Raw genomic sequence first — 25,199 nt, forward strand, 5'->3', positions numbered from 1 at the left:
GGCTCGGTGCCCACCTTCCGCACTCCAGTTTCAGGAAAAGTCCCTCTTCCTCTGAAGGGCACCTTCATCTGGGCCTCTCACGTTCCTGAGGGCCATGGCAAGGAACTCCGAGGTCTAATGCCACAGGTAACTCACCTCTACCAAGCTTCTCCTCCCAGAACCCCCCACCACCCTACACACAGCACATGCCTAACACCTGTCAGCTCACACCGGCCTTATAACCACAGCCAGCACCTGTGGTGCTTCTAAGATTTTTAAATGTGTAATTATGAAGAACAAGAAATCAGCTGTCCTAGATCCCAATTCACAGGAGCAGCACCCCGGGCAGCATGGTGGTCCTTGCCCCCTGCGAAACGCTCCTCACGCAGGCCCCCACGCTGTGCCTGCTTCCTGCCTTGTCTCTTCCTCAGGACAGCCTCTGCCCCTAGGTACTTGGTATGTGAATCCTGCCTGGGCCTCCCGCAGCAATTTTGGCTGATTCATCCCCTGGATCCCTTCCCTCTTGACAACGTCTATGGCTAAGTATGCCAGCTTAACCAGCCCAGAGCCAGCCTTACCCAGCCCTGGAACCCATGAGGAGGATTCCAACTAGGCCGCGTGGGCTGTCTTTACGTACCGTCTCTTCTAACTGGGCGGCTTCTCCATAGATGTTCGTCAAGAGGACCATATTGCAATTTCCCCCTGCAGAAACCAGGACACAGAAGGGCCATGAACCATGTGGGTTTTCTGCCAAGAGATTCCTTTAAGGCTGGTGGGGGTCTCTTATGGATTGAGTGTTTGTGTCCTGTCAAAATTCCTATGTTGAAGTCCTACCCCCAGTGTGATCGCATCTGCAGATGGGGCTTGCGGGAGGTAATGAGGTTTACATGAGGTCCTGAGGGTAGAGCCCCCATAATGGGATCAGTGCCCCCTATAAGAGAGAGAGACCAGAACTCTGTCTCTCTTTCTGGTCCATCTCTTCTTTTTCTCTGCCATGTGAAGGCACGGCAAGAAAGCAGCCGTCTACAAGCCAGAAAGTCCTCACCAGGAACCATCCATGCCGAACCTTATCTGGGACTTCCAGTCTCCAGAGCCGTAAGAGATCAACGTTTGTTGTGTAAGCCCCCCAGTCTGCGCTGTTTTGTTATGGCCACCCGAGCTGACTCAGACAGGGTCACAGGGGACACATCCAAGCATGTATGAGGCTGGAGGAGGGAAGGGAAGGGGAGCGGGGGGAAGAGCAGAGGAAACATAGCATGGGGAGGGAGGGACAGGGGAGAGGGCTGTGGGCCAAGGCTTTGCTCCTGGTTGCACTCCATGAATAATCAGACACCCGTGACTGTGCCATCAGGTCCAACACGAAAGCCTGGGGACACAAGGATGAAAAGACACAGCCCCTGCTCCTCTGTCACGGAGGCCGTAGGGGAAGAGAAGGTGGCATGGGAGACGCCCACCACAGACTTGAAGGCCCTGAAGGATTCTGCCAGGTTTAGGGATGAGGGGAAATAAGAAGGTATTCCCAGCAGAGGCAAAAGCCTCAGCAAAGGTGCTGAGGAACAGCACTGCACACCGTGGGTGACAGAAGAGGGTACCACGCATGCTTCTGCCTGTTCAGCTGTGTCTGTGTCAGGGGTCACCGTGAAAAGGCCCCAGGGAAGTGCAGGCCGGCAGCAGGGAGCAAATCCATGATCACCAGCAGTAGCTAGGCCAGCCTGTCCCTCCTCCCGGGGTACCAACCGCACCCTCACCTAACGAGTCCTTCAGGGCGTGGGTGAGCTTGCACTGCCGGAAGGGGATGTGGTCCCGCTTCTGGTCCCCCAGGGCAATGATGGCCTGCTCCAGGAACGACAGCGACTTGTTGATGTAGGTGGCTTCCTTCAGCACGCGGCCCTCAGACTACAAACCAAAGGTCAAGTCCACTTCGCGCCAGATGGGGAGGCTGCCCACGGAGAACGCTGCAGGTGGGTGGCCAGGCCAGAGCCTCCTTCCCAGAGCCAGCTCTTCTCTCGTGGGATTGTACCCCATCTCGGGCTAACGCTCATACTCCCAGGAGTGCTCATGCAAATCTTCATGGGAGCGTACGCGCGATATGAATACTTACGTGAACACTCATAGGAATGCTCAGGAGTCACACCGGTATGAATACGCACAGAAATATTTGTGCAGATACTTGAGCAAATCATCCGGAGGCTACCATACATGCAAAAGCACTTACACAAATGCACGTAGGAGGGGCGCCGGGGTGGCTCGGTCAGTTTAAGTGTTGGACTCTTGATATCAGCTCAGGTCATGATCTCAGCATCTTGATATCAAGCCCTGTGTCGGCTTCTATGCTCAGCATGGAGTTTGCTTGTCCCTCTCCCTCTGTTCCTCCCCCCTGCGCACACGATCTCTCTCTCTCCCCCATCTCTAAAATAAATAAATCTTTTTTAAAAAATGCACATAGGAATGCTCCCTGCATACTCCTGTCAATACTTATGCTACTACTCACACTCCTATGAACATCTGAGATGAAACACTCACCGAAAGACTCGTGTGAACACTCACCCTCCTACACAGAGAAAAGCTAATACCAGCACAGAGCATCTACGGAGCCCTTACTGAGGGCCCGGCGCCTTGCTAAGAATTTAGGGGCCATCATCTCATTCCATGTTTACAACAATCCCATTAGGTAGAACAGCCACTACGTGGCTGCTGTCTCACCTCTACTAATTCTGTCCCCCCAGCTCCACGAGGTCAAGCCCGCGTGCTCTAGCGTGCCTAGCTGAGGACTGGGCTCACAAATGCCCCAGGAGCGACGGCCCATGCGCACGGGCGCTACGCCAGAAACAGGTTGTGGCTTGTTGAGAAGGAGCTTCCTGCTACCCACTTACCCCAGACTTCCCCAGCCTTTCCGAGCCCGCTAGATCCACCAAGTTAATTTTGGAAGTGATGTACTTTTCGTCTGATAAAGTCCGTGAATGGGCCTACGAAACATCCAAACAAAGGTTAGACGTTACAGGGAGAAGCTTCAGACACAGCAGGCCCTATGGGACTCGGCCACCCCTTCTGGGCTATTCTAGGAGCTCGCGCTCACCTCCACGTAGATGGTGAAAATGCAGTGTGACCTGGATGAGTTTTTGTTCATCGTGTGGGAGGCTATAATCCTGTTGGTCTCTCCCTGAAGAGGAGGGGGAACATAAACAACGTTTTGAAAAATTAAAATAATAAGGCGTTCGGGTCATTTTTCAACTATACCGACAGCACAAGTGATTTCGTGTCACTGCAATCAAACCTTCCAGAGAAATCTCATTTATAAACTAGCAGAATGGGAGACCGACTGGAGTCCAGCCCTAGACCTTCACCCTCTGCTAGGGATGTGTGAATTTGTAGAGCTTTCTGAAAAGCAAAGTAGCAATAAGAATTAAGAGTCTTAGAGGGATGCCTGGGTGGCTTAGTCAGTTAAGCATCTGCCTTCGACTCGGGTCATGATCCCAGGGCCCACATGGGGCTCCCTGCTCGGCGAGGAGTCTGCTTCTCCCACACCCTCTGCCCCTCCCCCCTGCTTGTGCCTTCTCTCTCTTTCTATAATAAATAAAATCTTTTAAAAAAATTAAGAGTCTTAGAAATGTTCACGAATACTGACTCACAATCAACCTACGTATTCAGTGATGAGGAAACGGTCCGTCTGCACAATGGAATGTCCTACAGCCAGGAAAATGTTGACAAATATTTTTTAATCATAGAAAAATGCGGAATCCAAAATCATAGCAAACTAACTTCAGCGGCACATTAAAAGGCTCATCTACCATGACGATGTGGGGCTCCTCCCTGGCACGCAAAGACGGTTCACCACACGCAAAGCCATCGAGGTGGTGTGCCACAGTAACCGAATGAAGGGTAAAATCATACGACGGGACAGCCTAAAGAATGCAAAAGCACTCATACAAGAAAGAATACACAGATGCTTTCCAATAAGATGTTCGGAACGGTCACTTCTAGGTTGGGGTTTCAAGGTCATTTCTTTATTTTTTTCATTTTTTTTAAAGATTTTATTTTTAAGTCATCTGCACACCCAACGTGGGGCTCGGTCTCACAACCCCGAGATCAACAGCTGCATGCTCCACCAACTGAGCCAGGCAGGTGTCCCCACGTGTTCTGTTTATATAGGTTTGTGTTTTCGTATTTTCACAGTGAACATGTTACTACTTTTTTTTAAAAAAGATTTTATTTATTTGAGAGATGAGAGAGCACGCACGTGCACATGTGTACGTGGAGCTGGGGGGGGGGGGTGGCAGAGGGAGAAGCAGACTCTGCATTGAGCCGAGAGCCCGACGTGGGGCTTGATTCCAGCGCCCTGGGATCATGACCCGAGTCAAAGGCAGACGCTTACCTGACCGCGCCACCCAGGTACCCTAGTGAACATGTTATTATGAAAAATTTAAATTTAAAATTAAAAAATTTTTTTTAATTATGAAAAATGAATAATTCGTATTTTTAAACAGATAGCAGGCCCTTGCTTCTAATTCACAGGATTGGGCCCAATGACCGGAATACACTTAAAGATGTGGTGGAAAAAGCTGTTCTTAGGAGAAAAAGGTCCTTGTGGGAGGGACTCCAGTCCCCTTAAAGGCCCCAGAGAAATGCTCTGAACAAGTCCCAAAGCAGTGATGACAGGGCCCCCTGGGGAGAGGAGGGGAAGCCCTGAGCTGTGGAGCAGACCTGGCTGACCCCCTGGCTGACGCCCGTGTCCATGTCTCTACAGCTTCTCACTGTCACCTGAGGTAGGACTTGCATCGTGGCTCGACAGCTGTCCAGCCTTACCCAGTTCCCTTCTTGCTTCCTTGACACAGGAACTTCCCCTCATAAGACCTTCAAGCATTTCATCCCATCTTGGCATCTGCTTCTCAGAGAACCCATACTAACATACTTTGAAAAGACTGTTGAATAGACTGACAGTTGACTTCTCACTACTAACGATGGAAACCATAACTTTGCAATGATGTCTTTGATATGGTAGAAGCGAGCAAAGGCCAAAATAGAATTTGACGCACAGCAAAAATATCTTTCGAGACTGAGGATAAAATAAGGACATTTCAAAACACAAGAAACTCTTTGTCACCAGCACGCTCACTGTAAAGGATGTAGAACAGAGAGAAGGAGAACATTCTCCAGTGGAGCGCTATGGGGAAAAGAGAGGAAAAGCAATGAAAGGGGTAAATATGAGGGTAAACGTAAAAGAATGCAGACTACATAAAACGTTAATAATGATGCCCCCTGCAGAGTCAAAAAACAAAAATGTAAAAGACAAGGCGACAATCCTAAGGTTCTTACAGAATCCAGAAGGAAGGAAAGGTTTCCGAACTTTAGATTTTGCAGGTTTTATTTTAAAATAATTATAACACAAATCAAATGGTAAAGTTACAGTAAAACATAATATTACGATAAAATGACATTTTATTTTGATCCACAGGAAGTTTCAAAGCAATGTATAGGCAGGTCCTCTGTACCCTTCACTCACCCTCTCCCCGTGATAATATCTTGCAAAACCACAGCACAATATCAAAGCCAAGAAGCTGATACTGGTATAATCCACAGAGCTTACGCAGACTTCACTAGGCAGGTATGCTCATTTGGGTGTCTATGTATGTGTGTGTATTAGCTAAATGTGCAAGTTGTTATTTCTAGGATAAACCGAGAGAGCGAGAGAATATAAATACGAATGAACATATAACTTCTAAGTTAGTAGAGGGGGAAATAAGAACAATGAAAAATTAAATATCCAATTAAAAAGAGGGCAGCAGGGCCCGGGTGGCTCAGTCAGTTAAGCGTTTGCCTTTGGCTCAGGTCATGATCCCAGGGTTCTGGGATCAAGCCCCATGTGGGGCTCCCTGCTCAGTGGGGTGTCTGCTTCTCTCTCTCCCTCTGCCCCTCCCCCTCTGCGCATGCTCTCTGTCTCAAATAAATAAAATCTTTACATAAATAAATTTTTAAAAAGAGGGCAAAACAGGTAAGAAAAATACATGTAGAACAAATGGAGCAAAGAGAAAGCACACAATAACACGACAGGTGTATAACCAACTATATGAGTAATTTACATTGAGTGCAAATGGAATGAAATGCTTCAATTAAAAGACAAAGACTGTCAGACCACCAAGACTGAGTTATGATGAAATAGAAAGCATGAATAGACCAACTACTAGTAAGGAGATCGAATCAGTAATCAAAAACCTCCCAAGAAGTAAAAGTCCAGGATCAGATGACTTCACTGGTGAATTCTACCCCTGGATTTTTTTTTTTTAAAGCTTTTATTTATTTACTTGAGAGAGAGAAAGTGAAAGAAAGAAAGAGAGCACATAAGTGTTTGGGAGGAGCAGAGGGGGGGGGGAGCAGACTCCCCGCTGAGCAGGGAGCCTGATGCCAGGCTCAATCCCAGGACTCTGGGATCGTGACCCAAGCCGAAGGCAGACGTTTTTTTGTTTTGCTTTCTTTTTTTAAAGATTTTATTTAGTTGACAGAGAGAGAGACAGCGAAAGAGGGAACACAAGCAGGGGGAGTGGGAGAGGGAGAAGCAGGCTCCCGCTGAGCAGGGAGCCCGATGCAGGGCTCGATCCCAGGACCCTGGGACCATGACCTGAGCTGAAGGCAGACGCTTAATGACTGAGCCACCCAGGCGCCCCTCTACCCCTGGATTTTTAAAACAAAATCCTTTTATATGCTCTTTATATGAAAAGCCAAAACAAAGAGTTCACATACAATTCAATTAACCTAAAATTAAGAATTTTTGTTCATCAAATAACACATAAAGAGAGAAGAAAAAAAGAAGCCACAGAAAATATAAGATATTTGCAATACGTATAGTTGAAAAAGAATTAGTTTTCAGAGTATATACAAAATTCATGCAGATAAGTAAGAGAAAGAAAAAAGGACATCTGTAAAAAAAAAAAAAAAAAAAAAAACAAAAAAAAAAAAACAACCCAAAATAGGAAAAAGGAAATTCAAATGGTCAATAAGCACATGAAAAGATCCTTAGTTTCATTAGTAATGAAAGATGAAAACAGAAGACCACAGTGGGAAACACCACACACCAGCCAGATTGGTCAAAATTTTAAGGTCAGAATACTTGGGATTCTGATAACCTGCTGTGCAAGTGTACCATTATGGAAAAGAGCTGGCATTGCCTAAGAAAACTTAAGACACACATACTCAATGACCCATAATCGCAGTCCAAAAATTCATGCTACGTGCACCAACAGATATACAAGAACGTTCCCAGTGGCATTGTTTGAAATATCCCCCGAATTAGGTAAACCCAATGTCCATCAGAAGAGTGGATAACTAACTTGTAGTATATTCAGTCAATGTAATACAATGATAATGACAATGAAAAATATACAGCAAGAATGCATATGAATTTCACATAAAAAGTAGATAAAAGGGAAAAGTAATCAGACAGAATTCATCCTACATGATTCCTTTTATATAAAAAATTTCCAAAAAATTAAAGTATGCTGTTGGAGGAAACATGGGTGGTGTGCTAGAGGTGATAAAGGTATAAAGAAGACGAATGAGGGGTGCCTGGGTGGCTCAGTTGGTTAAGTGTCTGCCTTCGGCTCAGGTCCCACATCAGGCTCCTTGCTCAGCAGAGAGCCTGCTTCTCCCTCCGTTTGCCACTCCCCCTGCCTGTGTGCTCTCTCTCTCTCTCTCTGACAAATAAATAAAATCTTAAAAAAAAAAAAAAGAGACCAATGAAATGGTCACAAGTCAGGAGAGTGGTTACGACTAACGGTATGAATAAATACTTATTCATGATAAAAACTCTTCCCAACCTTGGACCTTCTTTAACCTGAAGACACCAAAAACCTACAGCAAACATTGTTAGTCATGGTGAAATGTTAGGAGCAGCAAGAAGACAAGCATGCCCTCACTGCTGCCTCCTGAGACACTCTCTTCCCCGTAGATGCAAGGGCTCCAGGTGTAAATCACCCCTGACTACACCTCTGTGACTTTTTTAAAAAGTTTTATTGACACATAATTTAAATAGCATAAAATTCTCTGTTTTAAGTATATGATTCAGTGATTTTTTTTTTAGCAAATTTACAGAGTTGTGCAACCATCACCACGATCCTGTTTTAGAAATGTTGTGTAACTCCAAAAAGTTCGCTGGGCCCATCTGCAACCATTTCCCACTCCTTCCCCTGGGGGACCGCTAATGTGCTATCTCTAAAGATGTGTCTATTGGGACATTTCAAACGAATGGAATCATTCATACAGTGTGGATCTTTTGTGTTTCTTTTATTGAGCATTTTTTTAAAAGACTTTATTTATTTATTTGACAGAGAGAGAGGCGGCGAGAGAGAGGGAACACAAGCGGAGCAGGGAGCCCGATGCAGGGCTTGATCCCAGGACCCTGGGATCACGCCCTGAGCCAAAGGCAGACGCTTAACGACTGAGCCACCCAGGCGCCCCATACTGAGCGTTTTTTTGAGATTTGTCCACATTGTAGCATATATCAGTACTCCATTTCTTTTTATTGCTGAGTAGTTTTCCATCATACGGATGTACCACATTTTGTTTATCCATTCACCAGTGATGAATATTTTGGTTATTTCCAGTCTTTGGGTATTATGAATAATTCTGTTATAATATTTGCCTACAAGTCTGTTTGAACACATGCTTTTACTTCTCTTGGGAAAATACCTAGGAATAGAATTGCTAGGTCTATGATAAAATCAATGTTTAAATTTTTAGGAAACTCCCAAAATGGTTGCACCATTATACATTTCAGCAACAATGTATAAGAGTTCCAACCTAGGGGCGCCTGGGTGGCTCAGTCGGTTAAGTGTCTGCCTTCAGTTCAGGTCATGATCTCAGAGTCCTGGGATCGAGCCCCTGCACCCAGCTCCCTGCTCAGTGGGGGAGTCTGCTTCTCCCTCTCCCTCTGCCCCTCCCTCCCATACTCACTACCTCTCAAATAAATAAAATCTTTAAAGAAAAAAAAAAGAGTTCCAACCTATATGACTTTTAAAAGAGTAGCATACACTGGGGAATTTATAGATTTGTAAGAGCTCTTATATACTTAAGGATGTTAATTCTTATTGTTTTCTATACTACAAATACCCATGATTTCACGTTAACTGAAAAAAAGGACAATTTCGACTAAGTTAAGAAAAAAATTGCATTGGGGGGCGCCTGGGTAGCGCAGTCATTGAGCGTCTGCCTTCGGCTCAGGGCGTGATCCCGGCGTTCTGGGATCGAGTTCCACATCGGGCTCCTCCGCTATGAACCTGCTTCTTCCTCTCCCACTCCCCCTGCTGTGTTCCCTCTCTCACTGGCTGTCTCTCTGTCACATAAATAAATAAAAATCTTAAAAAAAAAAAAAAAGAAAAGAAAAAAATTGCATTGGGAAAAAAAGACTGGAAGGAAATAAGTCAAAATATACATTATTGTTGCTGTATGTAGGAAACAAGACGAGTGAATTCTTTTTTTGTTCATGTATTTTTTTCTTTACTATCTGAACTTGCTAAAAGAGCATATATTAATATTCATTCTGATTATCAACATAAGTAAAAAACTAAGAAGGAGGGAGGGAGGAAAAGAAAAAAGGGAAGAAAAGAAGGGAGGGAAGGAAGGAGGGAGGGAGGGTGGAAGGAGAGAAGGAAGGGGCCCTTAGACTTGGTCATCTCACCTCAAAAAGGAGGCTGAAGGCATCCTCCTCCTGACTTGTAAGGTGGACTGACAAGCCTTTAATGAAGACCCCTTGAGGGTTTTCCACGATGGTCATTGGTGTGACTGACGGTCCGACATAGGGCAGAGTGGACAGGAGATCGAACAGACTCTCGTTGTAGATTTCCAGGTAGGAAACACGCACAGTGATGGCATGTGTGGGGCGTTCTTCGATCATCCTAAAAACCTAGATGGGGGATTGGACAGTAGTCACCAAGAGCAAAACTCCAATGACCAGCCAGTGTCAAAAGGGTTCTGACCTCAGCAGGGAACATCAAGAAGTACAATAAAAAAATCTTTGTCCTAAAAGAATTTACAGTCGAGCTAGCATGATGGTCAACATCACCAACAATGGCTATTATTAGTCTATTGAGTGATAATTATCGTGTAGTTTTTTGAGGCCTGACTTAACAGATTGAACAGCCCCGTGACGATGAATGGAAAAGACTCTGGAGTAAAGATCCCTTATTTTATGGGGTCTCACCATACAGACACCTCTTTCACATCCATTATTTAATTCCATTCTCACAACTCCCCTGTGAATGAAGCAGGGCAGGGGCAATACCCATCTGTGGAAAGCTCCATGCAATGAAATTATTTGTCTATGATCACTCAGCTACTGAGAGAAGCCAAGCCCAAACTCAGCCTTCCCAGCTCCTAATACCCTCCCTGATACTTATAGGCAGGTGACTTTGGACTGGTCTTTTCCCCTCTCTGGACCTTAACTTTCTGAACAGTCAAATGGGCGGTGGGGGTTGGACTGGATGATCCCTGAGGCCCCCACCCTGCTCTAACAGTCTAGGTCTTTGCTGTCCAACATAGTAGACACCAGCCACAGGCGACTGCTAAACACCTGAAATGTGGCTGACGCAAATGAGGGACTGAATTTCAAGTTTTATTTAATTGTAATTAATTTGAATTTTTAATTGTAATTTAAATTTCAAAGGGGCTCCTAAATTCAGTTACTGGTAAACCTTTCAGTATGTTTCCAACAACTTGGGTTTATAAACCTACTTTTTCAACCATAAATTTTATGAAATCTAAATACAGATCAAGTATTCCTGATGAGTATTTAGTGTCTAAATGGAAATGGGCCGTAAGTATAAAATAGACACCGCAAAGACTTGGTGTGAGAAAAAGAATGTAAAATAGCTCAAGAATTTTCATAGCGACTACATGGGGAGATGATATTTTGCATTTACTGACATAAAATATATTATTAATATCAACTTTGCCTGTTTTACTTTTTAAGCTGTGGTTACTAGAAAACTCAAAATTGCATGTCTGACTTGCACTATATTTCCACGGGGCAACGCTCGGATCCGCTACTGAAGTCGGAGATGCTGAGATCCCGAAGCTTTGACAGCGGGGCATGAAGGAGATGGCTTCCCCAGTTGGAACATGGGTGGTTTATACACTAGAGGGTCCTCTCCGTTTCTTATAGGACAGGGCTATAAAACCTCCAGATGCTTTTGGGGAAAAGCCCTTTGCCTCCTACCTCCCAACAGAGGGTCCTCACAGAACCCCAAAGGAAGGCCCCTCTGTCCTGTCTTCGGTCAGAGTTCCCAGACCCCCCAGTGCTGACTCAGTCCTGAAAGCTCCTGTTGTGCCTGCTTCTGCCCTTTGCTCTTTCTGGGGCTGTGACGGTAGAAGAAGCCAGAGCAGGTCAGTAAGGAAGCTCTGTAAGAGTCCGGATCCCCTCATTAAAATGAAGAAGGAACATCATTAGGACCTCCGAATCCTCGATTACAGGATCGCAGACCAGCGCAGCAGCAAGAGGCCAGTTGGCACAGCCTCACAAATGAGGAAGCCAGCTCTGCATGGGCTTGGGTTGGACTCTGAAACCCGAACTCCTAGTTTCCTGAGGCCTCTGCACCCACACCCCCTCAATGTGTATCCTGCGTCCAGTAGCAGGTTTGGGGTCAGCAGCAGCGGCGGTAAGAGGGGGGGAACTCGTGTGGCACCCCACCTGTGGGCCCACTCTCTACCTGCTGGAGGGCACGAGGAAGGATCCCCCGGTGCTTGTAATTCTCAGTTGCCCCTGTCATGGTGTATGTCTTGCCGGCTCCTGTCTGCCCGTAACACATGATGGTACCTGCAAATACGTGGAAGCACGTCTTGGTGATGTCCAGGAAAATAGCTCCGAGGACGGCTCTCATATCCCCCAGCATGCCCGGTGCCAGCCTGGACCCTGGCGTGAAGGGGGCCATCAGGAGCAGCCAGGGACACGAGGAATTTCTGCCATGGCGGGGGGCGGGGGGATAGGAAGGGAAACAGGGACATAAATGGTCAAAACACAGCCGGCTGCTCTGAATCTGGCTCATGTGGTGCTCTGCTGTTCCCTGTGCCAAGAGAAGATCCCACCCTCGGGCTTCTGAGCAGAGCAGGGAATATCAGGCAACAGAGAAACTGGGAATTTTCCTAGACAGGTGAGGAGGGAGACAGAAACATTGAACTCCAGCCCTTCTGTAGCAAAGCCATGAACTGCCAGAGTCTCAGGCGTAAGCCTCCCTGGAGCTGGCCAGGCAGGAGGCAAGAAGCACTTTCAAAATCCCCAGGAAGAAACGGGCGTGGGAAGGGCATTTCCTGTTACTGGTGAGAATTCTCTGTAGGCTGCAAGTTCCCACAGGATCAAACAGGGCTGCTAGTTGATCGCATGTCACTTCCAGAAACAGACCACCATGACAGGTCCTAACTGGTCCCACCGCCCTCTCCAGGAAGACTTCCGTTTGCACCTCTCACGTCTATGAGGTCTACCATGACCACCGGGCACTAGGGTTCCCGTTCCCATCCGCCCTTCCGCCTGGCTTGGCCAGCCTGAGCCAGACCCATCCCAGACACTGCTTTAGGGTAACACTGGGCCATAGAAATCCATGTTTGTCTTCCCCACACCAAGGCTCTAGTTCCTGGGATGGGCAGATTCTACACAAGGGGCTCTAACTCAGCATGGGAGCCGAGGTCAGAAACCGTGTCTACTAACACAAGTGTGTAGGAAGGAGTCCCTGCAGCTGGGCCTCGAGCCCATTTGTGATTCCACAGCACCCAGGGCCCAAGACTCTTAACCTCCTAGGCTTCTTACTTCCTCATCTTCTACCGCCTCAGGGCCATATTCCCTCAGGGTCAATGAGGACCACAGCTATGTATCACAAGCGGGATACATTACAATGTGTGGGCATCGACACTAAACAGACTTTTAAACATAAGATCTAAAACTTGCAGACAGGGAGCATTCCAGTCACATGGGCGAAGTTTACATACGGTGATAGATTCTTTCTACAGATTTTCAAGCCATCTCAGACTGAACTAGTTTGTAAAACTTTCCCAAGAAAGCTGCTTTTAATTTGTTAAGACGACCAAACTCTAGGGGTGCCTGGGTGGCTCCGTTGTTAAGCGTCTGCCTTCAGCTCAGGTCATGATCCCAGGGTCCTGGGATCGAGCCCCGCACTGGGCTCCCTGCTCCGCTGGGAGCCTGCTTCTTCCTCTCCCACTCCCCCTGCTTGTGTTCCCTCTCTCACTGGCTGTCTCTAATAAATAAATAAAATCTTAAAAAAAAAAAAGATTTTATTTATTTATTTGACAGAGAGAGAGACAGCCAGTGAGAGAGGGAACACAAGCAGGGGGAGTGGGAGAGGAAGAAGCAGGCTCATAGCGGAGGAGCCTGATGTGGGGCTCGATCCCATAACGCTGGGATCACGCCCTGAGCCGAAGGCAGACGCTTAACCGCTGTGCCACCCAGGCGCCCCAATAAATAAATAAAATCTTAAAAAAAAAAAAAAAAAAAAGAGTCTGTTTCTTAAAAAAAAAAAAAAAGACGATCAAACTCTACTCCATTTTTTCGTGCTCTATGTAAATAACTCTATACTAGACTAGGAAGAGTAGACTGATTTGCTGGTAGAATGAACGGAAGTAGCTCCTAGCAGGTAGCCAAGCGAAAAGCATTTGGACTCCGCCAAATTCATAAGGACATTATCTTCCAAGCTAATGTTTGAGAGATCTGAAACAGGATAAGAGTTTAATCCCCATGACCTATAGAGAACCACAGCCATTGAATCTTCCTATGAAGGTAAGATTATAGAACTTTGGATCAAGTCATGCCCACAATATCACCAAGCAAATAACCGGTTTTCCATCCTAAGAATATGGAGATAGACAAATAAGCAAACAGAAGTTAGCATGTGAGATTATCTTGTCTTTCATTCACCATAAAATACTTGCATTGCTATCTCCAGGAAGGGTTCTGTGGGTTCGTATGTAAAACAACCGACAATTAACTAAATTACCATTGTATCCGTCGAGGGCCTGAGCAACCACATCCTTCGCGACTGTCTCATAAACCAAGTCCTGGGAGGCATTGTGGAGAACTCCATCCAGCTTGAACGACCAGTCCGTCTGCTTGTTATTGACAACTCCTCTCTGAAGATCTTTTTTTAAGTGAATATCAATGCTCTAGGAGGAGGGGAAGAGAGAGAGTTAGTGTTTAGGAAACCAGTATGAAAAACTGGCTGCCAGCTGAGGCCTGACCTGGAGAAAATAGAGGAAGTAAACTTTAGGAAGAACAGGGACTCCCACCAACGGGCTGATATTCCAATGAGTTCTTTGGGATGGGAGAAGGAAGCTCCCGCAGAGAGGCCACACAACCCTGGAGGAGGAAGGATCAGGAGACTGGCACACTTAACTAGTTTCAGGACTTGTCACCCTAGGTTACAGGGTGCTGTTTGCCTTGGTTCAAGCACATTTATCATGTTTCTATTGAACAAGCTTTAGACACCCTCACTAAGCACAGGGAGGCCTTGGATTAGGCCAGAGAGAACAGCGGGCTTGGTGACAGAGGCCTGGGCTTGGGCCACATCTCTTACATGCTACGGTCCATTGTGAGTAATGATGAATTAACAGCCACAGAAAAGGCTCTTCATGGCTTCTCAGACATAGCTCCTCACTGGTATTACAGCAACTCCAAGGTGCCTACCCACTTGTAATCAGCATATTTTTAGGTGCACAGATTTCTAAAATATATATATTAGATTTTGAGATCCCTCCATAGCAAGCCACCGTGGCAGCAGCTGGGTTAGGAACCCATTGCATTAGATCAATGGTAGACTCCAATCTTCACTATGGGGACTTCTGATGTAAAGAGCCCCTTGCTGGAATTTTATCCTGGATGCCCTAATCCAAGAGTCAAGACACAGCCACATGTAGAAAAAGTAAGATCAAGAAAGAGAGGCTTGGTCCATTTACACGAGAAATGCTCTGCCCTTCTATGTTCGCTGAAACCATGCCCAGTGTGAGCTTTTTTCTGACTGCCAAGACTTGCAAAGCTTGGGGAGTTTGCACTTGAATTCTTCCCTTGAAGAACGTCTCAGTGCTGCCCATAGTGGATTCACAGCTGTTTGCTGAATGAAAACAGGACTCTCTCAACCTGTCCCAAGTCTGTCTTGGGCTTCAGAAAGGTTGTCAGAGAGTAGTAAAGGGATGGGGACAGATATATCTTTCTGGTTCTCTCGATAAGAGTTTCTCCCACTCTCCTGGTTTGGTAAGTTTAACAGTTATCAACTTAAGACATTCTACCTGGACCCCCAGGGAGATTACGTAACAGCAGATCTGATCACCAGAAAGTTTTACGAGCGTGGACAAAGGTCAGCTTTTCTGTATCAGATGCAAGGATGAAGGTAAACGTTATTAACCAAAAATGTACTTTAAAATGGGAGTTTCAAGAGTTTCCTCATCAAAAGCGATTCAAGGGGAGTGGTTTGGACTTGCTGGACTCTGGAGTCCATCTGAACTTTCAACAATTCTGTCTGGGTCCTTAAAGGCTGTTTGGAAACAGGGTCACGCTGTAGTGAGGGGGGACAGAGAGGACCAGGCTGGTGAAGGCAAGCTCGTTCCACTTACTTTGTTGTCATCTCCGTATTTGATCATGTCGTGGGCAAAGTCGTCGGTGGGTTTGACGCGGACAAATGCATGAACTTTTTTCCTAGTGCCCATTCTAGCTAAAAAGAAGAAAATAGTGCAACTTTCAGCAGGCATCATCAAATGACAATTAGCGGGGAGGTGTCACTCATGAAGAAGATCAGAACAGAGTGACATGCTGTCTGTGTCTTCCTATCCCACTGAGAGCCAGTCTTTCTTTTTACCCCCTAGCATGGCAGGGTTCTACCCACAGGACACTGCTCGACAAGCACAGGCACACCTACTTTACTGGCTGACTCATCATTTCCCACCCATGGCCCCCTACGAGACACATATACAAGGCAAAAAGAATGCTCCCTGGAGTGGCCTCATCTTAGACTTGTTTCCTAAAAAATGTTCTGTAACTGAGTTCACTTACGCTTTGCCTCATTCATTCTATTTTCCTCTAAAATACTTCCTTATGAAATGCATTTAAGCTAATTTTTTCTTCACGAACATACGTTACTTCAGATGCAACATCTCCTCTACCTCCATTTGACTGACTTAGACCAGAAAAATGATTCCCTAGAAATATATCTAACCTAGCGCATAATCAAATATTCTTTCTTCTCTGGCAGTCCATTGAGAGAAAAAATAGTCCCCTACCTCCTCTTCTTCTCTCAAACCTAACTATATTTTCTTTCAGGGAGACACACTTAAATTTGTCTTTCTTTATTTATACTATCACAAATAATGACCGTGTGTAACAAAATGTTAAAATAAATGCTTGGGGTAGCTTCATGGACTAGGATGTCAGCTTACAGGTGTAAGGATTAGAGACGTAGATTCAGGGAAGTGACCCTCCTACAATGTAAAGCTGTCCTATAATGGAAAAAACTCAAGCAAAGTCAGGATGCCAGCTAGCAGAGACGCTACCAAAGGGACTGCTGCATTGCGGAGAGAGTTAATAAATCTCTTAGATCCTGCCTAACTGAAGTATTTTATTAAAATTTTTAAAAATCGAGGGATAGACCGGTGATGGGTAGGATGGAGGGCACGTATTGCATGGTGCACTGGGTGTTATACACAACTAATGAATCATCGAGCCTTACATCGGAAACCGGGGATGTACTGTATGGTGACTAACATAATATAATAAAAAATCATTAAAAAAAAATCGAGGGTATCTGAGTGACTCATCTGGTTAAGGGTCCAACTCTTGGTTTTGACTCAGGTCATGATCTCGGGGTCGTGAGATCGAGCCCCACAACTGCAAGCAGTTTGCTTGAAATTCTTTCCCTCTCCCTCTGCTCCTCCCCCCACTCACATGCTCTCTCTCTCTCTCAAATAAATAAAATCTTTTTAAAAAATTTAAAAATTGAATGATACAACCAAATGATAACTAATAAAGCTTCTATTTCATTGGATATCAGTCTCATTGGTAAAATCACACGAGGCCATCTCCTGAGAGTGACTATGTAAAAATATTTAATACTAATTAGAACATTTTGGTTCCAGCATTGACATAGAGTGGAGAAGCAAAAACGGTCATTAAGCAGAAGGAGTGATCGTGCTCTTTTTATTGCTTTGAGAGGAACTTAAAACTTGGCTCTTCAGGTGCCTCTTATATACTGATGACAAAGGATTAAATATTGAGAGAAAATGTCAAGAGTTCTAAGGAAAGCTAAGGAAAAATCAATCTCTAATCATCATCAATTGCATTAAACCTAGTTAAGTAATACTGGAAAACAAGATGAAAGTCGATGAAAATATATTAAACTTCATTGTTCGAAACTATTGGGGAAATTAACATAATACAATTTTAAGTTGTTCAGAGAGGAAACATTTCTCATTTTACATCTAAGTTTTCCTAATATTGATTTAATATTTTTTTCTTTCCTTCTTTTTCAAACAATGGGAGCAATATGATCAAGTGGTCTATGGTCGTGTAGTCCTAACACTGGGCTCTCACGTTTTGATAATTTCACTTTTATGGAACTATGCATATAAATAAAAGAATGTTAAAAACTCATTTAGTGGGGCGCCTGGGTAGCTCAGTCGGTTAAGCGTCTGCCTTCGGCTCAGGTCATGATCCCGGGGTCCTGGGATCAAGCCCCGCAGTGGGCTCCCTGCTCCGCGGGAAGCCTGCTTCTCCTTCTCACACTCCGCTTGCTTGTGTTCCCTCTCTCACTGTCTCTGTCAAATAAATAAATAAAATCTTAAAAAAAAAAACTCATTTAGAGTTCATGCTCCAAAAGTATGAAACATACTTGGAATAGAGACTAAGGCCCGAGGGTTCGGCTACGCGCTGCATGGTATGCTTCTCTTCTGCCCTCCCTCTCAGGGTTAAACCAGTTCGATAAGAAACGAGGTATTTGCCACTACAATAAGCTGTACCTTCATGAGGCAGGAAAGAGGAGTTGAGGGCAAAGAAATTTCCTGGATATTTTTGAAAAACAAAATAAACAACCAGCAAAGGCATTTGTTGAATTTATGAGGAGTTAGGGAAACATGAGACACATAGGAAGCTGATGCAATTTTATATTCAAATTGGAAAATAGCAACATGATGGTGATTAGAAAAAATAGCTTGCTTGAGCCATTGTAAAGAACCCTAACAAATCAACTGATACAATGCTTAATATTCTTAAAAAACAAATTGTTAAGACCTTTACTGTAAAGAAAAAGTCATGCATGACAGGGATTTCTTCTCTGAATTACAGTTAATTATTTCACTTTAAAAAAAAAAGACTTTCATTTATTTATTTGAGAGAGAGAGAGCACAGAGGGAGAGTGAGAGAGAGAAGCAGACTCCCCACGGAGCAGAGAGCCGATCCCAGGACCCTGAGATCATGCCCTGAACCAAAAGCAGACGCCCAACCGACTGAGTGACCCAGGGGCCCCTAATTATTTCACTTTTTAAAAAAAGCACATTAAATAAAGAATATTAATGTTTTACATGTATTATCTAAGAGAGGTTCATTGAATGTTACCTGATAAAAAAGATCACAGATTTTTAAAATATGAATGTCCCTCCACATTTCTAAATACAACTTGCAACGACCACTAGATTTCCTATTACAATTATATTAACTGTCATCAATGGCATTAAGTATCTCCACAGAGCAAATTAAATAACACAGGCCCTGCCCTTTGTTTACAGTTTCAATTATGTCGACAAATCAAACTCTAACCCGTTATAAGGCCTTCAGATATCAAATCAAATAAGCAAACATGTCCCTTTCATATTTGCCTACTGTAGACCTGTGTCCACTTGCTGCATTCCTCAAGTAATTACTTCATGGAAGTCTTTTCCCAGCCACTATGGGACCATTCAGACCTTTTAATTTTTTTTTTTTAAAGATTTTATTTATTTATTTGACAGAGATAGAGACAGCCAGCGAGAGAGGGAACACAAGCAGGGGGAGTGGGAGAGGAAGAAGCAGGCTCATAGTGGAGGAGCCTGACGTGGGGCTCGATCCCATAACGCCAGGATCACGCCCTGAGCCGAAGTCAGACGCTCAACCACTGTGCCACCCAGGCGCCCCCAGACCTTTTAATTTTTAGAAAATGGATCTGAAAGGTATTCAGGTGATCAAGGGTGATGGCTTATCCAATTTCAGTCCTAGAATTGTTGCCTGGAAAATTGAGCTGAAGGAATAGAAAGCCACAAATGGCTCTAACATGGATCCCAAATTGAGAAAAGTGAAGAGAAAAATCTCAACTCCAAGTTCACTTTGATCTAGGCTATTGGGAAGTTGAGAGTGGAGGAAGGTGTGTTTTGACACAAGCAAACTTACCCTCAATCTCTAAAGCTCTGGGAACCATTGCTCACACCAGTCCGAGGGCCCAGCCTCCTGCCGTGGGTGCCCTCTGAATGGAACCAGCCCAGGTGGCAGGTGCCCAGATCTCCCTCCTGGAAACCCCCACGCACCCAGCACAAAAACAGCACAGGAAAGCCCAAGCATGCCCTCCCCTCAGAGTGGGGCCTGCAACTTGCCAACATGCACATGCGCATGCAGCCCCCCTATCTTCCCAAGGCCCGCCGCATACTCATAACCATCGCTCCACGTATGCCAGGAGCTATACCCGCCTAAGGCAAGCCTTCTCTATTTTTTTAATCTAATATTTTATTTTTTTTAAGTAATCTCTACATCCATCCAAGGTGGGGCTTGAACTCCCAACCCCAAGATCAAGAGTCACATGCTCTAAGGACTGAGCCAGGCAGCCCCCCTGCCCCCCGCAAGCCTTCTCTCTTCTCCTGTAAGGCTGCTAGTCAGCAGGCATTCAACACCCAGACATTTAGAGACCCCATGCTATCTTGCACTTATTGAAATAATGCTTGTTACCATTCTTACGCCGCATCATTTGAATAGGTTTCCGCTCCCAAATTGAATTACAAGTTGCTTGAGGGATAGAACTGTGCTTTATCTCTTTTGAATCCCCCCTCAACGTCCAGAACAGTGCCCAGCACAGAGCAGGAACTCAAGAAATGGTGGTTGGTAGTGATGGTCATGGCTGGAAGTCAGAGGACGGCTGAATCTCCACATGTGGGTCCATCTTCCGTCACTACTGAGAGAGTCCCAAGGGGTATATGTCACTTCCCTCCCACATCACCTACAATCCCTGAGCCCACAGCCCTTCCAGGAAGACACTTAAGTTTCCAGGCACTGATTGCAAGAAGCCATATTAAGCCCCTCACCATGTCTTCTCTTTTAGCAGTGTTTTCCCCCGGTCAGTACCTTGTGGGGAATGCTCCTCTCTCATGGGCACCACCCTTAGTTCTGGTGTAAATAAGCGAACTTCTGAGTGGTCACCAGGAGACCTCTCGGAAAGGCAGGTCGTTTCCTTATTTGTTTTAAGGGTGGGAAAGGACAGAATTACTACCAAGCACAGCTGAGGGGTGCATAAAAGGAGAGGGGGCGTCCGCTGGGACGAGTCCCTACCTTCCAGCGCTCCTGCCCAGACCAGGCGCTCTCATATGGAACGCTCACAGCTATCAGAACAGCGGCAGCATCTGAACCCCAAAACAACAGGGTCCAAACGCACCCGGCCTCGATTCCAGGCAGAACTGGCCTTTTCCCTTTTCCTCACCCAACATACCGGTCCCCTGCGTGGATTGTGGTAGGCAGTTGGCCTTGGGACCATTCCTGTCCCTCTCTGGAGCGGTTTCCTCATCTGTACAGCGAGCGGATCGACCTGGCAATCCCGAAGCCCCCTCCAGTTCGAAAACTGACGAGTACAGAAGGGTCCGGAAGACCTCTGGTCCCCCACTTCGCGCCCTCTCAACCTCGGCAGCGACGCAGAGCCCTCGTGGGACCAGGGAACGTTAGATCCGAAGACCCTAAGCCGCAGCCTGCCCGAAAGGGCCCCCCACGATGCCGCGCTCTCTCCTCCGCTCGGATTTCACAGATCAGCGAGCTAAGCCAGGGGACTCCCAGGTGGAGCAGTGTTCGGATCCCAGTCGCTGCCAGCCGCCTCGGCGTACACCCCCTCTCCAGCCTTGCTTCTCCCCACCCGGGCGGCGCGTGGCCCCTGTTCACCGCTCCGGAGGCAGTGGCCCTCCCGCCGCGCCACCGCTGCATGTGCAGCGACCGCAAGCACCACTGGCCGCGGCAGAACTGTGTACATAGCCGCCATGGCAACGGGCCGTTTCCGCAGATTCCGGAAGTATCGGGGTAGTGGCGGAAATGAAGTCCGCGGCCCTGGGCCGAGATATGAGTAAGGTCAGGGCCGAACTGGGAAGACGGGAAATGGGACCGGTTAATCTAGAAGGACTGCGGCAGCTGCAGCCGCGAAAGCACGGTCGGGAAAACGAAGGAACGAAGGCTGCCCTTGCACCAGGAAGCGGGGCAGCGGGGCTTCCGGCGCAGAGCAGCCCGAGACTACGGCGGCCGCGCAGGCCCGTCTGCTTCCAGCCCTGAGCTCCGGGCGGCAGTCCGCGCGCGCCCTCGCCCCGCCCCGTTTAATATCGAGCCGGCCAGCCAGGCCTGCGCAGTCGCGGCGGCCGGGGAAGATGGTGGAGGACGGCGCGGAGGAGCTGGAGGACCTGGTACACTTCTCCGTGTCCGAGTTGCCTAGTCGCGGCTACGGCGTCATGGAGGAGATCCGGCGGCAAGGCAAGCTGTGCGACGTGACGCTCAAGGTACCGAGGGCTGGGCAGCGTGGGGCTGAGGGATAAGGAACCGAGTGGGGAGGAAAGAGGGGCGGGGGGTAGGGGAAGAGAGGTCTAGTGGACAGAGCGGTGGGGCAAGAAGGTTGGAGGGAGACCGAGTAGGGGAGCGAGAGGTGCGGAGTGGGAGGGGGGATTGGGGCTGAGTGGGGAGACGGGCAGGGACAGTCTCTCAGCCCTTAGAAGGACAGGCTGAGAGGTGCGCGGCTGAGGCCCTCGGGGTGGGAGACATTGGGGTGCCCGCCTCCCTTTTCTGTCACACAGACAGGAGAAAATGGACTTGCGACCCCTCTGGAGAGGAGGGGGCGGCGGCCGCCTCTACGTTCTGTTGGGCACTAGTGAAGCACCTTCTCTTGTCTCCCTAGACATTTCTTTGTGCCCCCTGAAGTTAGCTGTGCCGTTGTAAGGCGCAGGCTTCTCCTTAGGAATCATTGCTTGCCCTTGATTGTTAGATTACTGCCTTGTCTCTTAAGAGCTTTTAAAATAGGATCTGGATATCTTTTGAGGTGGACATCTACTCAGCCCCCCACTGGAAGGTGCATCACTACCTCCACAAAGGTCTGGGAGGATGGACTGGGTCTGCATGGGGAGAGGGATCCCTTAACCACCTGTTCCCTACTGGCATCCTGGGCCCAAGAGCCAGGCTTCCTCCTGTGCTTTGCATCCAGTCCTGCTGGAGAGGCATGCTGTGCGGCTCCTTGGCCTAACTCCTGAGCCCTCTGGAGCCCTCCACGTGGGAAGGTGCTGCTGTGAACTGTGTTCCCTCTTGGGCTTTGGCTGGAAGGCTCTCAGCATCTGTGGAGGACCACATGAAATATATATACACATACAGAGATCTTTTCGCCGTGCTTATTTTCTACAGAATTAAGGAAACTTTTTTCCCCCGTATTTTCAGTCAGACCTCTGGAGACAGGAGAATAGAATGGTTAAGACTGTGGAGATAGGAGGATTTGGATTAAAATCCTAGTGGTAACCTTGCGCGAGTTACTTAATCTCTCTAAGCTTCAGTTTTCCAAATGTAAAAACCAGGATGATTTCTAATTCTCAGTATTAGTGTGAGGATTCAATGAGAAAATTTGTAGTATTCTTTGCATGGTGCCCGGCTTAAGTTTTTCATCCTCCAAAGAAGGTTGGTTTTCCAAGAGAGGAGTTAAGTGGTCTGAGAGGGAAAAGGATCTTCAGCGGGGAACCAAGGGGTTTGAGAAAAATGAGCCTGAGCTAAAGGAGGCAGAGGAAGTAAATATAAATGAGAGATTTTTGTCCATGGTGATTACATGGTAGAAGATGTCGAGGCTACTAGAGGTTTGTAGTAGAAGAATGATCTGGTTGTGGCAGTAACGCTTGGGGTGAGTAGAGACTGGTGAAAAACAGTAATAGGGGAGGATTTGCGGGTTAAGATTTAGGCTGTAAGGTTGAGCCAGGGAAAGCTTGTGAGACACAGAGAAGCAAAAAGGTTATGCTAGAAGGGGATGGTTACAGATATTGCTACATAAATTGAAGTAGTGTGTTTTGCCTCTGCATTTAATGCAAATACAGAATATAACAATCCTTTAGCGTAACAATGCTTGTATGGTTTTTTTTTTCCATTACAGTGCTTTTTGTTCATTCAAAGGGACAAGAAAATTATCAGAAGTAGTTCCAACCAAGAGTGTCGGTCTAAATTGCTGTTTTAAGCATCTGGGACATAAGGACTAGTATAAAGGAACAGGGTAGAGCTGGACAGGACCTAGAGAGTGTTTGCTTCATTGGTTTTCTAACTCTTTTGTACAGCCTGAGGAGTAGCTCACGGCAGTGTGATGGTGGGGCCTGGGGAGAGGCCAAACAAACCAGGCTCTCCCTCATTTCACTCCCCTTCACTGGAGCTGCTCTGTGAAATCTGTTTTGGTTTCTCTCTCTCTCTCTCTCACTTTCTCTCAGGATAGAGTCTTTCCTGAAACTTCTGTTGTTTCCGGACTGTCTTCCAAATAAATAGGTACTGAAGAGTCAGTTGGAAACTTTTTGGTGTGGGATGGATTTATTGACTAGTGGGCCTCCTTGTACGGCAGTGCTTCTCAATCTTTAGCAAGTATTAGAATCACCTGGTGGCCTGTTTGCACACTGGTTGTTGGACCTCACCCCAGAATTTTGTATTCAGTATGTCTGGCATGGGCCTGAGAATTTACATTTCTGACAAATTCCCCAGTGATGCTACTCCTGGCCTGGGGCCACATTCTGAGAGGCAAAACTATAGGGTGATGGGCCTGCCCTTTTCAGTGCGATATGTTCAGAGTCCATGGACCTTCATTCAGGCTTCTGCCTGAGTGGAATAAGCTTGGCTGTTATCATTCTAGGAATCTCATGGTGGGAGGGCACTGGGGGCTCCTGCTTCTGTACTCACTTTCACTTAATCCCCTGAATGGTGCCACTTCCTTCTCTTCAGTGGTTAGTTCTCTGGTTGCCCAAGTCTGGAGTCTAGTTCATCCTGTCCAGATGATAAACCTCCAGTCTTCTGCTGGCTGGTGACCAGTACTGCCTGATTTCAGCCTCCCTTATGCTCACACCTTCAGAGGAAACCTGAGTCTCCAACAGTTGAGGTTCGGAAGGGACTCCACAGTGGCTTACTGTGTGTAGCACTCAGTGCTCTCCATCGAAGTTAGTCACTACTCATCTTCCAAAGTTTGGTGATATTTTTGATCTGCTCTCTCTCTCTTTCAGCTTCTTTTTCCTTGGGAGCTTTGCTGTTCCTTGGCTGTCAGTCTGAGAGGTGGCATAGCACAGACTCAAGCCAAACTGCCTGGGTTGGAATCCTGGCTCTGACACATATTAGCTGCGAAAACTTGGGCAAGTTCCTTAAATGCTGGGGACCCAGTTTCTTCATCTGTAAAATGGGCGTCATCACCTACCTAATAAGAGTGTTAGGGATTCCATTAGTTAACTTAAAACAATCATGTAGTAAATGCTCAGTACGCAGCAGGCATTTATGAATAATGACGTAATTACGAATAATAATGGTGGGGTTTCTAGAGAGGGGAAGTAAATGGAGATGTTCAGCCTGCCATTTTGAATTTGTTTTAGCTTCTGATGAATTCTGGGTGATTTTATCTAAACATAATGTTCATTGTCTTAAAACAGTTTGCAGACCCCTGCTCTGCTTCGGTAGCCTGCATGTTACAGATGAGGACCCAAGCCCAGAGGAAGGGACTTGTTCAAAGTCACAGATTGAGTTAGGCGGAGCTAGGACTAGGGACTGGACTCCTGGTCTCTGTTCTCTGGCTCAGATGTACTTTCGTGCTCTCCTGTTGCCTCTTCTATCACCGGCAGTGACAGAACTAATTCCAGCCTCTACCATGTAAATTAACCTGCTTCAGGTAGATTAACAACAGGTCGTCTTTTCTATCTTCCTGAGCTCTAGGGAGTGTGTGAAAGTTAGTGTTAGCAGGTATGATGCATTCTCAAAATTCACTGCCAACTCTCAAACC

The 25,199-nt window shown here is 46.5% G+C and overlaps 2 protein-coding genes and 1 long non-coding RNA gene across 6 annotated transcripts in view; 2 read left to right on the forward strand and 1 right to left on the reverse strand.

Annotated features, from left to right (window-relative positions):
- KIF9 (kinesin family member 9) overlaps positions 1 to 21,448 on the reverse strand; it is a 49,454-nt gene extending 28,006 nt beyond the window's left edge. The window contains exons 1-10 of one of the 3 annotated variants that reach the window (XM_057311694.1): positions 20,673 to 21,448; positions 19,919 to 20,141; positions 15,574 to 15,671; positions 13,965 to 14,130; positions 11,673 to 11,779; positions 9,647 to 9,871; positions 3,056 to 3,139; positions 2,853 to 2,945; positions 1,728 to 1,875; positions 617 to 681 (exon numbers count right to left, since the gene is read on the reverse strand). In XM_057311694.1, coding sequence (XP_057167677.1) covers positions 617 to 681; positions 1,728 to 1,875; positions 2,853 to 2,945; positions 3,056 to 3,139; positions 9,647 to 9,871; positions 11,673 to 11,779; positions 13,965 to 14,130; positions 15,574 to 15,671; positions 19,919 to 19,937 — 1,005 coding nt within the window. In that variant the 5' untranslated portion in view covers positions 19,938 to 20,141; positions 20,673 to 21,448. The remainder of the gene's footprint in view (positions 1 to 616; positions 682 to 1,727; positions 1,876 to 2,852; positions 2,946 to 3,055; positions 3,140 to 9,646; positions 9,872 to 11,672; positions 11,780 to 13,964; positions 14,131 to 15,573; positions 15,672 to 19,918; positions 20,142 to 20,672) is intronic. The other 2 variants (XM_048227131.2, XM_057311693.1) reach the window with 2 other exon arrangements.
- LOC130543610 (uncharacterized) lies at positions 1,331 to 3,183 on the forward strand. The gene is made up of 2 exons (XR_008959088.1): positions 1,331 to 1,940; positions 2,706 to 3,183. It is a non-coding gene; the product is annotated as an uncharacterized LOC130543610 (long non-coding RNA).
- Positions 21,267 to 25,199, forward strand: part of KLHL18 (kelch like family member 18) — a 52,657-nt gene continuing 48,724 nt past the window's right edge. For both annotated transcript variants that reach the window (XM_026500703.4, XM_026500704.4), the window contains exon 1: positions 21,267 to 21,714. In XM_026500703.4, the coding sequence (XP_026356488.1) occupies positions 21,586 to 21,714 (129 nt within the window). In that variant the 5' untranslated portion in view covers positions 21,267 to 21,585. The remainder of the gene's footprint in view (positions 21,715 to 25,199) is intronic.

The sequence above is a fragment of the Ursus arctos genome, unplaced genomic scaffold, assembly GCF_023065955.2.
Source record: "Ursus arctos isolate Adak ecotype North America unplaced genomic scaffold, UrsArc2.0 scaffold_14, whole genome shotgun sequence".
Lineage (NCBI taxonomy): Eukaryota > Metazoa > Chordata > Mammalia > Carnivora > Ursidae > Ursus > Ursus arctos.